Below are 15,043 nucleotides of genomic sequence, written 5' to 3'. Positions count from 1 at the left end.
TGTAATGTAGTGCATCCTGCTTGCCACAGGTCCTGGATTTCCTGTTCTTTTTTGGAAATCCATAAAAAAAAAATCACGCAATTTAGAGTAAAATTATTTAAGTGTTACAATTTTTTCCATGCCCAAGTTTTCTTTTGTTCACTTTTACATTTTGTAATGTGCAAATCACTAATTTTTTTTATAGTTTTCTTGCTAATTCTAAGGTGGTTGTGCAGCAGATGCTCTTGAATACTTTCCTCTGCACACATTCAGAGATCTTAAGGGTTTTAGGAGTTAAGGAATTTGGCTTCCAAAATCCTCAAATACACTTTCTCTTTGCATCAACTGATGGGAACAATCTTAAGATCCACCAATGGAGGTGGAAAAGAGGCCACAAAGTAATGTTCAGTTTATGTGTTTGATGTGTTCAGGAGCTGTAATAGAGTTAGAGTAGAGCCCTTGCTTTTAGGACCATTTAAAATTTTTTAGGCATTTTCAGAGAAAGTTAACAGGTTTTTGGTTGTTTTGGGCAAGTGAGTATTTACAGTTTGCAAATATTATCTCTGGAGGGTTTAAATGAAAAGCTGTTTTATTCCAAGCAATTAGAATTTCTGTCTGCTGATCTCATTCTGTAGTAGAGTAGAATAATTAAAGTTCTCGGTTGAAGAATTGTGTTGAGGCAGGCTGGTGAAGATTTATTTTTCATATATTTTATTAACTGATATCTAGGTATTTACACATTGCTACTTCTAATCTATAAAACACCTTTTATTTACATAATCAACACTCGCATTTACAAGCATTTTTTTTCCACAGTGGTTCACGTTAAATGATCTACAGGGCTCCTTGAGTATGTGTGGCATATAAGGATGATAACACAGTGCTGTCTCTGTTGTATGCTTTTTTATTGCTACACATTGAAACTTTGCAGTATGGTTCTCTGAGAGTTGTGATTCAGTGTAAGGGATCACATTTTGCCTTTCCATGTATTTATGCGCTCCTAAATTATGGATGACACCAAAACTGCAGACGCAGGATGCTGGGGGCTGAGGAATGAGAGGACTTGCAAGAGCTGTCTGTCTGGTATACAGACAAAGGTTAGATAAGAGACAGACCTGCATCTAGTGACTAAAATGGAGACAGATTACTGTACAATGATTTTCCACAGAGAGAAGAGGGTTTACAGTGTGTAGGAAATAAAAAAGGAGAACTCAGACATGGAAAGGACTTGGGGGCCCTCTACGTGCAGCTTTTTCAAAACATTTCCAGCACAAAAACACCTACAGAACAGAGTCAGAAAACTAATAGTAGGTGACATTATGAGGATAAGGCCCTGCACAGCTTCTTTCTGCATCAACAAAAAATGCCCAGTTGGATAAAGAAAACATTTAAATGCCATACATTCATTGTAAGGGAATTTATGACTTTAGGCTATGACTATGATGGCTCTAAAAATGTCCTTTGTATTTTAGTCTGATTCCAGATGTGTTTTTCTTCAAACTGTATGTGTGTTGCTTTTCATGCAGCAAATGGAGAAGACTTTACTTACCCACCTGTCCCATTCCACTAAAAAATACAGTTTTTGGTTTTAGATCTTGTCTCCACAAGAAATGTTTGCCATTACTTCTTGGTCAGACAAATAAAAAGGGGAGTTCTCCCTCATCAGAGGCACAGACCTCAGTAAAAACCTAATATGTGAAAAAAATTATCTTCGTGAAAAATTTCAATATTTTGTACTTCTCTATAGAAAAATATTTTTGATATTTTGATCTTGTGCCTCACTTGGTATAGAAGGCCAAAAGCCCAAAGTTATTTTGTAGTAGTAGAGAATGTTTAAGACACCCCCCCACCCCATTGTTCTGTCTTTTTCGGGGGGATTTTGCTTCACATATTATCTCAGAGACACAGTAAGTAATGGGGGATCAGTTTAAAATTAGGAGACATTCCCTTTAGATAGTCCTCACCACAACATATTTCCCTATTACAAGATTTCCCTTTACTTCTTTTTTCTGTATCAACCCAAAAGTGTGAAAGTTTAATCCTTCCACATTCTACCAAAAACCTAAAGATGTTTGGCTTTTACTTGCGCTTTAAATATTTCTGCCAACACCCCACTTTTACCCCGCCACCCTTAAAATTCACTGTATTGTTGCCACCCTGTGGATAGGGTAGTCCCGGATAGACATAAAGTCTTAGATGGCTGTTATGAAGGAGAAAACAAGCTTACACATACACGTGTTGGGGTAACTGGATCGATACAGTTTCCCTTGCTCATTAAAATATGCTGTAAATAGATGTGAAACATGTAGGAAAAATGGGATTTCTTTTTCAGTTTTCTGTATGAATAGTGTAAATAGACCCTGTACCCTAAGCCACCCTGGGTATTTTGTGGTTTATCACAAGTCCTGTAACGCTTACTTTTGATGGATTACCCAGCCTTCATGTGAATATGTAGAAAAAAATAAATAACGTGAAAAATAGAAAGGAATTTGTGTAATAAATACATTCACTACAGGTATTAAGCACACACATCGTGCCATGTTAAAAAGCTTTCAAGAAACCTGTTGCATCTAAATGCATCTAAAACTGCTTTAAGCATTTATAGTAAGTCATAATCTGATGACGTCCAAGTAAAAGTTCATTTTTGCATGCAATGGGTTTATGTGGGGCAATACAAAACCAACCCGCAATGCATCTGTGTTTTTGTATGAGTGTTTTGCATTGTTTACACATATTTCCAACTTCAACCAGTTCTGTTTATGCAAGTGTTCATGTGTTTGGTAAAGAAATTCCTTTGTATGCATTTCAGTAGCATTATTTGATAAACATAATAATTGGCATGCAAAATGTTCTCTTTGCCTTTTTATTGAGGTGGTATACGTTTGTTTTTGCTTCGAAATATATGCAGTGAATCATACATTAAAGTTTTGCCATTTTGACAAGATTGTGTTGCAATTTGTTCATGTCTGTTCATAGTTTTCCAGAGTGCTGTCTGAAGGATTCCAGTGCTATCTGAGCAGCAGATAATATAGAAAGTACAGTACACTCCAGAATGTCACTGATGTAAACTATTCATTCTTGTAACTGCTACTGGAATTACTACTTTACCAAGTTTTCTACTGTATAGTTTGTATTTTTTTTTTTTTTTTTTAAAGAATGCTGTTACTCCTTCCATTTCCATTACCTTTTGTGTGTGCGCATACCTATAGTGCTATACCCTGTGGCTAATTTTGCTAAAACTGGAATAAGTAAACTCGCCTCCTTGGTAGCCTCACCAAACCACAACCTTTGGTACACTGCATATTGAAACTGACAGTGGTGTATAAAAGGATACTTTGTGACAATCCTCGTAGCAACAGCATCACAAGGTGTTCCCTGCTGATTACATGAAATCTGCATTTTTTCTTTCTTCACAATCTGTATGTGACTTAAGCTACGTACACACTTCCAATTATTATCGTCGGAAAACGAACGACGAACGTTCCTGCACGATATATATGAACGATCGTATAGCACCGATACTGCACATAGAGGTAACGACACGATCGTTCGTAGATATTGTACACACAATAGATACGATCGTTTAAGCGATAGAGGAACTATGTGCACGACAGGAAAGTGAACGGACGTTCGTTCATCACGCATGCTCTGAACATGGACGATCAACGAACGACCGTACACACGAACGATGTTCAACGATCGTCGTCCAATCCGATCCGCCGGTCCGGTCGTTCGTTTCCAGCGACTTTCCTCGTTCGTCGGCGTCGTTGGTTACTTTTTTACGAACGTTTTTTTGCCCAATCGATCGTTCGTCGTTCGATTGGAACGATAAAAATTGGAAGTGTGTACGCACCTTAAGTTGTTGCATTTATCTCTAAATGTCTGTAACCTGCTTTAAAGTAATTAGTGGTAGTCCCCACTGTATGCAAAATTGTAACACAATAAAAAGTATACAAGTTACAGATGTCATCGATTTTCCAGGAAGACCTGTACAGGCTATTGATTTGAATGCACCACATCAATAGTTTACCAGTGAGGAAGTAATAGGTGGTGTTCATCATTGACAGGTTGACAAGCAAACAGTTCAGTGTAGTAGATACCTGGAACCATGCCCCAAGAGAAACACAAATTAAACTGAGGCCTCTTGACACAGTTCAGCCGTTCACTTCACTAAATCCCTAATTGAAACTCTTTAATACGTTATTATCAATTAATTGTATCCCAGACCTACAATTTACTGGATTTTGTGTCTCTAATTAAACAAAAAGTTTAATTAAGCAGTCTAAAATATTTATAGTGCGGCTTGATTTCATATACAGTGCTGGAGCTTAGTAAACCGCCTTTACAGTGTATTAAAACATAGCTGAATGGCCTCATCTTTTATAGCAGTTGTCAAGAAAATATAGGCCAGCACAGTAAAATGTATTAGCCCAATACATTGTCTCCATTTTATTAGGAGGAAGCTATGATGTACGGCTCTGTCAACGCAGATCTATTGTTGGAGAGCTTGCACTATTTTCTCTGCTCTGCCATTAATTTATAGCAGTAAACAATATGTAGCCCTCCAACTGCAGCAAAGCAGAATCTTTTAATGAGGTGGATGTTATTACCACAATAAATCAGTGCATTCATGTTATGTATAATTCAAAGTGTGTATTCCCACTGTAAGTTCTCTGAGTAAGCTGATAGTGTGTCACTGTCAGAGCTGTGCTCCACTTTTTTATATTTATTTTTTATTGTTTTGTTTGGAAATTGGGTGGATTTTTTGTTGCTATTTTTTTTCCTTTCTTTAACTGCAAACAAGGTCTGAAGAATGTCCCAGTCTTCATGAGAAAGCGAAGTGTAACAATTACATCAGGAATCAATAGTGCAGGTTCTGTGGCAGCATCGATCTGTGCATGCTGCTGTTTTCACAAGAGGCAACAAAATCAGTCCTAATTGGTTTTAGTGGTATCTCCAAGAAACGTAATTCAATAATAATGATTAGAGGTGGGTGCTCAGTTGAAGAGCTTGGAAGCATATAGTCATTTGTTAAAGGGCTGCAGGGAGAATTGCATTTTAGTGTTTGTTCTACTTTCTATTAACTCACTACTGCACAGACTCTTTTAAATAACATCTCTCTTTGCATCAATGGACCAGGTATCCTTTAAAGAGAATGAAACACTAAAAGTAAACCAAAAAATGACAATAGTGCTGTAATTCACTTATCTGTCCTAATGCTTACAGTTGACTGGCCTCCAGTAACCTAATCTATCATGCAGTGCATGTAAATTACATAACACTTAAAAAAAAAATTACACAAAAAGCTGCTTTTTTGTCTGGACCTCTTTTTTCATTCATTCCCCATTAATGTACGTGATCTTTTAATTATAGACCTGCTGCCAGTTTTCCTTGCTGTTATGTTTTTAGAGATATTTAAAGCCCCAGTTTTTAAAGGCCTTGCAGACAAAGTCACCTATATCCTACCCACACTACCATCAACTCACTATGTCTTTACCAGCGAAAAGATGTTGTTCAACATAAAATCATGTGACCTTCAGACCCATCCAGAAGCATGTGATTGCTTCCAAGAAACTATCTTCAATATCTGTCCCCATACAGACATCAGATAAAAGTTGTAATGTACAATTAATGATTGTTCTCAGTAGGAGTTTTTTTTATACATATGGTAATAGTATATTAGTTTGCAATGGCTGACATACCGCTATACTAAATTATTTTACTATACTATATATATTGTTTTACTTTTTTATTGTCTTTATTTGACAACAACGAGGAGCAGTGTATAGCAACAGCATTATAAGTGGAATGGCAGTCCAACAATCTAGGTAATGATACTATGATGATTTTTACCACATGTAAACAAAGTGATTTGCCATAAGAAAGCAGATGGTTCAGTTCCGTTTGTGCCTGGATTGGACAGTTAGAGAAATTCACCCTATTACAAACTTTCAGTGATGTGATAATATAAAATTAGTAATAAAACCTATATCATTATACCGGGTAGGAACAAAAATGCTGGTTATTCTTTGCTAAACTAGCTAGTACCCTATGAAGTTCGTAAGGAAGCCCTAAGGTAGTCCTAGGGTAAGTCCTAAGGTAGACCCATAGCACATTCTCTCTATTTCCCAGTATAGTAAATGGAAGACTGCCCAGATTTATTACTCCTAATCACCCACAGGAGAAAATAAGCAGGTACTGTATATAATAAAATTAGTCCAGCTACTAGAAGTCTGGAGCAGAGAAATAACTAAAATGAGCAACAATCAATGACAGGGAAATAAATGTAGAGTAGGGAATGAAAACCCTGAAATAGAAATAAAAAAGGAAAGAAAGAACAAAAGGAGGGGGAGCTATAAAGGTGAGATACGCAATAAAAAAAGAATAAGAGAGGGTGAAGTGGGTAAAGAAACAGACATGGGACGGACAAAAAGTTGTTAAATATTTATTACATAGTTCTGAAAGTTCCTTCATTGGAACCAGGTAGTGCAGAAGGGGGCAAATCTCTGATATAGGATTTTCTATTGACATGATGTCATTACAAGGGAGATGCACAGCTCGATGGTATTGGTCAAATCAATCAGCACAGATTTCCTAAGGTGTTTCGAAGGTATAGCATTTTCGTACACACAGACCCAAAACTTTATTATCTTTGAGAAGTGGCAAAAATTATGCAAAGGAGGCAAAATACAAATATCATTATTGCCAAAGAACCACTGAGGGATTTGGAAAAATGCAATTTAGGGCAACCAGAGTTCTATACCAACACAAAACAAGTTCATACCCTATGTCCTAGAAATTGCTACAGACTAAAGATTTATGTGTTAGGGTAAGAATTGTTTACTCTACTTTGCTCTATGGTACAGATGGTCCCCAAATTCATATTTCATTTGCCAAAAAAGGCTGGGAAGTTATGATGTTTTGGAGTGTGTCTGGCTGGGCCAGATCCACTCACAATGGAGTGAGTGGACAAGAAAATGCCTGCACACAAGGCAGTGATATGAAAAGGTTCATCATCGTCACTTCCTCCACACTCTGCTGCATGATCTTAATCGAAGGATTAGGTTGAATTCCTTAAAGACGCTGGGAATAATCCTGCCGTCAGTGAAGTCCATCTAATAGTGTGTCTGGCATTATTTGTCCTTAACATAATTCTTTTTTTATTGCTTTAGATCAGAGGTCAGCAAACTTTTGGCCACTAGGCCATTTCAGGGGTAGGCAGGAGCACACTAGACCGGACTCTTACTCGTGTCCCGCCCTAATGGCTCCACCCCCCACCAGGAACGCCCCCTGAAGGGAATTCCCTCTGTTGCGTTTCTGTTGCGTTAGGCTGGAACAAACTACTGGCTAGGCTGTATCTGGCCTGAAGGCCGGAGTTTGCCAACCTCTGCTTTAGATGTTGGTTGGATGTGGTTGCACGCTTCTACTTTCACTGGACTATTGCTTCTTTAAAATGTGCAGAAAAGCATGAGACAAAAATGAGCTGTTTTGAACTTTTTTGTTGACTGGTCTATCACTACTAGGTCAAACTGAAACTAGTAACAATACACAGAAAACATATTTTGCCATATCTACAGAAAGCACATTGTGGATGTGGCAAAGTAGAAATATTGTTTAGGGTAATCTTTTTGCTTCTGTGAAATATGTAGCAGAATCTTACCGACTTCTGATCTGTAAATACAGACCAATTTTTTTCGGTTATGTCAATAAAATGTTAAATCTAAATTTGATCCCATTTAATAGTGCTCAGAGCTAAGTGCAAAACCTAAAGTAATAAATTATCATCGTTCTTAGCACACACACTTGTCCTAGTTACTTTTAACACACATGCTTTGTAGTTATTGTCCACAACCCCAGAAAATCACATAGCAGCTATTGGACAACAAAATTTAGATGTTTTTGTGATCAGTCTGACCTGGTTCACACAGAATGTTGCTGATACATTGTTACATGTTTATGTTTATATGTTGATGCAATGAGTCAGATTTACAGGAACTGCTCTGTCCTGTTTCACAGCATACAATGTTGTCTATCGCTGTTTCAATAGAAGGTTTTTGTTTGCTAGAGAATGTGTAGGTTTCTTTATAGTTTTTTTTTCTTAGCTGATGGATATATAAACTACAATGCAGTGCTTTCATGAGCGTAAACTAATTGTCCTGCATTTTACTGAACTCCAATCTGGTAGAGATATATATGTGTGTGTATTTACAAAAAATAATATGACAATTAATATTATATTTATTTACAAATACATTTGGTCTTTTGTAGCAGGGCTAATTGCAAGGTTTAACAGGCTTTTTCTATTAGGAAGACTTTGTGGCATGTCTAAATAATTACTAATGGTTAAAAGCCTCTTACCCCAGTCACTAGTTCTCACTGTTCCATATATCAGTACGTTGAAGTGTATCTTTTTTTAACATCCTTTATGGGGAGGATTTTAAGGGAGATTTTTTTTATTCTGTATACAATTAAAGATTTTTTTTACTGAATTGTATAATACTGGACATGTGTACATTGAATCTCCAATAAAACTCTTAATTTTAACATACCATGACTGTTATAATATATACTTCTTTTCAAATTAATAACTGTAGTGCAATATTAATGTAACTTATTAATAGTAGTGCAACTCATTTATGCATTTATTTTCTAGCCTGTTGGAGCACTGAACCCCAAGCGAGCAACTTTCTTTGCCGAGCGCTATGAATCATGGGAAGATGAACAAGTTCCGAAGTTTCATTATGGCACCCATTACTCTACTGCTAGCTTTGTACTAAGCTGGCTTTTAAGAATGGTAAGTACTTATTAGAGCAAACTAAAGCAGTGTTGTTAAAACCAGGCATAGAAAATTTTGATACACAGTCCTTGGCACTGATGATCTGTTTGAACTTCACTGGTATATGTGTAGCTACCACCTATAATTTACAACAAACGCATACTTAACCCATAAAGCTGAATACTAATCTTATTTTTTATCTTGCTTTATTGTACAGGCTCCTCCCCTGTACTGAAATTGCTCGCTATAATTTTCTTCACACTGTAAGCTTCTGATTGGAAGCAGCACTTGCCAGATTGAGTTTATAAATGTAAATGTAATCGGTTTTTATTTATTATTTGATTAGCATGTTGATGAGGGGGAAAAAAGGAAACAAGGAAATAAAAATATAAACAGATTAAACTTCATTACCCTATCTCTGCAATTAAACTTCTGCTTCACCCTTTAACTAACTTTTAAAATAAACTCTGTAACACTACAGCCTAATTTGAAAATAAATGTTTAAAAGCTTTCCTGATCCTTTAATTTGTTGCTCCTTTTCCTTAACCCACAGTGTACACCCTGGTTTTAAGCATATCTGTAGCTTGAAGTGCACCTGTGCCCACTCTACAGACAAAAACGATTTACACATTTTCATCAAGTATTTAAAGAGCTTTAAAACATGCCATCCTAGACTTTTTTGGCTTTTAATTGGAAATTATTTGTTCTCCTGTTGGATCCTGCTGGCTGTTCACATTAGAAAACTGTCAGGCTGCCAAGATTCAGTTTCCACAGAAAAACACTGTACCTGCATTGTAAATTTTCTTCACAATATTTAGAGTTGAAGAGATAAATGAGGTCATCTGATTTTTCTAGTAATTAGTTATTTTAGTTTAGAATATGGATATACTTTAGTGTGATCTGGGCACATGTTCATGTTAAGCCTTTTTCTACTTAACCCCAAAAATAAGACTGGTGACCTTATGCTGATATTTACCTTATTTAGCAAACATATTGGTATCCAAGCATGGGACTGCAATGCTGATTCATTAATATTCACAAATTGACATAAATAACTAATTCTTATATTGGGTAAATGAACAACCACGGTTCGGTTTCAGAACTATGAAATGCCTCTGTGTATGGCCATTTGATGTCCTGGCATGATGGAGATGGGATGCTGTCATAATTTCTTTGCTTACTCTAGAACCTGGTAATTTTATTGAAGTTGATAGGCATCTATATATAACTTTAAATAAAGTGATGATTTGCACCCACTACTTTCAAATATAGTACATATTTGAAATAACAAAAATTAGTATAATGCATTTTAAGGTTAGTACTGTTTTCTTTTTTTATTTAGCATTGCACCTAAAGTACTTTTATCTCAATGTATGTATTTGTTGTATTAAAATGCACTTTGCTTAAAGCCTTCATGTGCATTCTTGTCTATCGCCAGAGTAATTTATGCATTGTTAATAATGGTAAGCAGCCATTTTAAACATCCTCTGTAATGCGTTGGTGTTGAATTAATCAGGAATTGTGTTTATTGATAGCTTGTTGGTTCAGTATAGTGTATGTTTCCGTAAACCTAAGAGGTAATTCATTTGGTAGAAAGTAATTTCTTTGGGAGAGCATTAGCAGCCTACCATTAATTAAAGCTTGTTACAATGGTACAAGGAGACATAAATCCTTGATATAATTTATGGTGCCTTGCTAATTTTAGGCAATTATCTACTAATATGGGCTTAAGTATTGTTTAACTAAGAAATGGATTTTAAAACCTTTAAGCAATCATAAATTTGAAGTGGAAGAAAATACAAAGATGTTTGAATCCACACAATCTAATTAAACATGTAAACAAAGGTCTGTTTTGGACTTTATTGCTTATTTTATAATATTTGCACAAATATGTTATATTGTATAGCAGATATATTTTTTTTAATTTGCTGCTTTTTTGTAGCAATATTTGTGGTACTAAATGTATACGTTTTTCTCTTCTAGGAACCTTTTACAACATTCTTCCTGAATTTCCAGGGTGGAAAATTTGACCATGCAGACAGAACATTTTCTTCTGTTTCAAGGGCATGGCGTAACTGTCAGAGAGACACCTCAGATATCAAGGTAAATTCTGGAAGTCTGTCTATTGTGATTGATTTTGTGGTTTTGTCCACCATTTTCATCAAAACAACATTATTTTGAAAGTACTCAGATTTTTAAATTGTAATTTTTGTACATACCTTCTAACATTCTGAGCAGGAAAAACGGAGCGGCTTTTAGCAAAAAATGTTTTGGCAAAGGACACCCCTTGTTTATGCACAGAATGTTTGGTCGAACCGTTACTGCTATTTCCACCACTACTTTTCTTTTATACACTTTAAAAAATTCAACAATTAAAATGCTAGATTATTAGTTTATTGCAGTAATCCACCTTTTTTATTATAAAAAATAATTTTTTTAGTGGTATATATTTCAGGTGAAGAAAAGGGTGAAACTGAGGGGAAAAACAGAATTGTGTTTTTCAAACAAGTTACTGTTCCTTTAAAATAGGGACAGCTGAAAGCTATGGGCTTGGATTGAAAAACATATTATTTTGCATGGTTACTTTTTATTACACCCTGAAATATGTATTTCTCTACCATGGTATACTACCATATTAAATTCTAATAATGCCATTAATAATAACCTGTAGTACTGTACAACACTGCATAATATTTTTGCGCTATATAGATATAGCGCAAAAATATTATGCAGCGTTGTACAAAGTCCATTGTCATATCACTAGCTGTCCCTCACAATCTAACGTACCTTCCATAGTCATACACTTTTAATACCGTTTGAAGGCGATTTTGGGGCTTAGCCAATTAACCTAACTACATGTATTTGTGGAATGTGGGAGGACACCAGAGTATCCAGAGGAAGCCCATGCATACACAGGGGGACGTGCAGACTCCATGCAGATAGTTCCTTGGGTGAGATTCAAACCTGGGACCTAGCACTGCAAAGCCCAGAGCCTCTAAGCCACCATGCTGCTCTGGCATTGTCCATTCTTGAAATTATATTAATCATTGGTTGTCCTTTTACCCACCTAGATCCCTCCAGCATAAAGCATACACCATGACCAATGCATTATTAAAGAGGCTTCTGTTCCAACTATGATATGTTTAATTCATTTAATTTCCTTTACATATTGCTTGTCACATTGGCTGGCTAGTAGTAAGTCAGCCCTGATCCTGATTCAATGGATACGTTATAAAAGTATTTTGTTTGTGGTTTTTTTTAATAATTTATTATACTTGTATGCTGTTGTATTTGTTGTACAGTACTGTGTAAATGATGCTTTGTAAGGGATAATAATTATGCACTACACGTTTGTTGCTTCAGGAGCTCATTCCTGAGTTCTACTACCTCCCAGAGATGTTTGTCAACATGAATGACTACAGTCTTGGTGTGATGGATGATGGCACAGTTGTTTCTGATGTTGAACTTCCACCATGGGCCAAAACTCCTGAAGAATTTGTACGAATAAGTAGACTGGTAAGAAACTGATCACGTATTTAATATTTGTGTTTATATTATTTGAAACAGAAAAATTAGGGTAAACCTCTCGGTAACCTATTCTCTATGATAGTACTGCCAAAAATCGGATAGAAGCATATTTGTTTTAAATTGTAATTAGCCAAGATTCTATAGCTATACAAAAGTTCTTTCAAAAAACATGACACATTTTTCAACTTATGTCTAATTCTGCCACTACCCTTGAGGAGCAATTTACCCTGAACTATAAATGTTAGTTTTTGGGGAGGCCAATATGGGCAACTGGTGTTTGAAGTCATACTTGCATTAAAAAATCCTGCTGTGAAGGTCAGACAGTGTGAAATGTGTCCATCTCTTTTTGCTACTCTTGGTAACTTGCACCTCTGTAGAATCCATGATTGTTATGTTGTCCGACACATAGCAATTACCTTGTCAGTGTCCACTCACAAACCCTGAATTGAGAGACACAGGAATACATGGTTTGGTAATTAGTACAATGACCTTCCAGGGGTGGGACCCTTCATGGTGCATTGAATAAAAACCAAAATATTGTCAGGTTTAGGGAATATTTAATAAGGGAATTGTGCAATAATAAGTTGCCAAGTAGTCATTGTTTTCAGTAATTTACATATTTTGAGTCTGACCCAGAAATAGTAATTGTAGGTCAGGGAATCAAAGTATGATTTTAAGCAATCATACAGGAATGATTGCAGCAATGGCAACCTTCATATCACTGTAAAGTAATAAATGATAGATCAAGGTTTTCAGCCACTCACAAACACTCCACAAACTGTAAAAGAAAGGCTTATTTTGCAAGTCACAGGGGAGATTTTTTGGTGGTTTGTTTGGCTTAGTAAAGGGAACAGGATGAAACCTATTGTTTATTTTCTCTGAGATGTTTTCATTTATCTGGTATAGTTTATCTTTTCATTTTACACTTCTGTCTAAATGCCTTTGAAATATTAGATTGGTAGCTTGCACAGAATTTAGAAACTTGGATGTTCAACTGGATAAAAGATCAATGGGTTAATTTAGTAAGTAAATATGTAATGTGTACTGTGTGCAAAGTAAACATTAAAAATAAGGTAAACGTATTTACTCCCAAATTAAGTCAAGTGCTAAACTTCTCTTAAGCTTTTTAATACATGAAATTATGGTGCTACCTAGATAGTACCAGATGTATTTTACCCAGGAGCTCTGCCCCATGCACCAAGATGTTTGTTATAAAATGTGTTTACCATTTTACTGCACAATATGTCCTCTTATGTCACTCATGCAGTCATGATCAATGTCCTAGCTGAAGGTGTAAAAGCCTGTGATTGACATGTCTTACTTTAGTTACATTTACACATGTCAGCAAAACACTCAGTTCAGAGCATAATTAAAAGATCTGCCACTGGCAAGGCATGCTGTTTGTGTACAAACAGCATAACAGAAAAATAGCTCTCTCTAGTGCTGCTGGCACGTAGAAATGATTTGACAAGAAAGCCTTCTGCCAAGCTTATTCATACATTCTGGACTTTTATACCGAAAATGCCTTTTTGGCCACGTGTCTGTGTGGTTTTCCAGACCAAGCTTCCCTTCCCAGTTTTCCTCTGCCATCTTCCAGATTATATACAATGATTACAGCTCCTGAAAAACACACCACTTTGATCTGTGACCTTTTTGTGGTGCTAATCGGGTTCCCAATATCATTATACTCCCCTCATTAATCATATTTCCTAAAGCACGTCAGGCAGCCAGACAGCCACAGCCCCTGTTTTCAGGCCTGCCCTGGCAGGTTTGTGTGTTTTTTGCAGATTATTATAGTGCAATACTTTGGCTTCTAACAAACCAGTACCCACATCAAGCTGTGTGCTACAATTAAAGTCAGATGGTCCTCAGGTTGAACAGGCAGATAATGTTGCAGCTGTCTGTCTTCCTGAAGCTAAACAGCACCAAGGACAGATGATATATAGGACAGTTCCATATGACAGATTGTACTGTATGGGGTCAGAAACTAGGGCTCAAAACATTAATTAAATGACATGCTTCTTTTAAAACGATTTCCCAAGCATTTATTCTTGGTTCTCAGTTGAATTACAGAATAACCTAAAATAAAAGCTATAGCAAAAGATAATTCTCCAAGTTGTATTTGTAATATGCCTCTACTTCGCAGCTCGTCAAAAACATTTTACATTTATGTATCACTGAACTAAATAGGTTTATGACACAGTTTCTTTGTATACATCTTTTATTTTTTTTTAATTCTTTGGTTAATACCTGCTAACCAGGGGACTTACTGTTTATTTGCTCTGATTATTTTTGTTCAGATTTTTTAGATATACCATATTTGATCTTGAGTTTTTTATAGTATATCCAATCCTTACCATTTATTGTATCATATTGCCCACCATTTAAATGCATCAAATTAGAATGAAAAGCTCAGATTTTCTTGAGTTCCTATGTTTGAGCTTACTGACTAATTACTGCTGCAGTCAGATATATATGTGTAAAAGGTTGTAAATACAACAATATAGACATTTTTTTTAAACATTCTTTATTTAAAATTTTAAAAACAAGGTACGATAAAAACAGGGGGAGGGGTGCAAAATGTCGCCGGATCGGAATTAAATCACATAAACAGGCACATATTGACATAACAACCATAATAATATTCCAATCATGTTAGTGCAAAGTTGTAACAGCAATAATACACTACAATTTAAAAAGTGCAAGTAAAAATAAACAGAAAAAGCAACTGTAATTAAATAGCAAAACAAAATGGTATTA

The 15,043-nt window shown here is 35.8% G+C and overlaps 1 protein-coding gene across 2 annotated transcripts in view; it reads left to right on the top strand.

Moving 5' to 3' along the window:
• Positions 1-15,043, top strand: part of LRBA (LPS responsive beige-like anchor protein) — a 347,246-nt gene that overhangs the window by 237,841 nt on the left and 94,362 nt on the right. For both annotated transcript variants that reach the window (XM_072405905.1, XM_072405904.1), the window contains exons 44-46: positions 8,633-8,773; positions 10,739-10,858; positions 12,119-12,271. In XM_072405905.1, coding sequence (XP_072262006.1) covers positions 8,633-8,773; positions 10,739-10,858; positions 12,119-12,271 — 414 coding nt within the window. The remainder of the gene's footprint in view (positions 1-8,632; positions 8,774-10,738; positions 10,859-12,118; positions 12,272-15,043) is intronic.

This window comes from Pyxicephalus adspersus, chromosome 3 (genome assembly GCF_032062135.1).
Source record: "Pyxicephalus adspersus chromosome 3, UCB_Pads_2.0, whole genome shotgun sequence".
Taxonomy (NCBI): domain Eukaryota; kingdom Metazoa; phylum Chordata; class Amphibia; order Anura; family Pyxicephalidae; genus Pyxicephalus; species Pyxicephalus adspersus.
The sequence above is the reverse complement of the archived record's forward strand: the minus strand, read 5'-3'. Positions and strand labels throughout refer to the sequence as shown.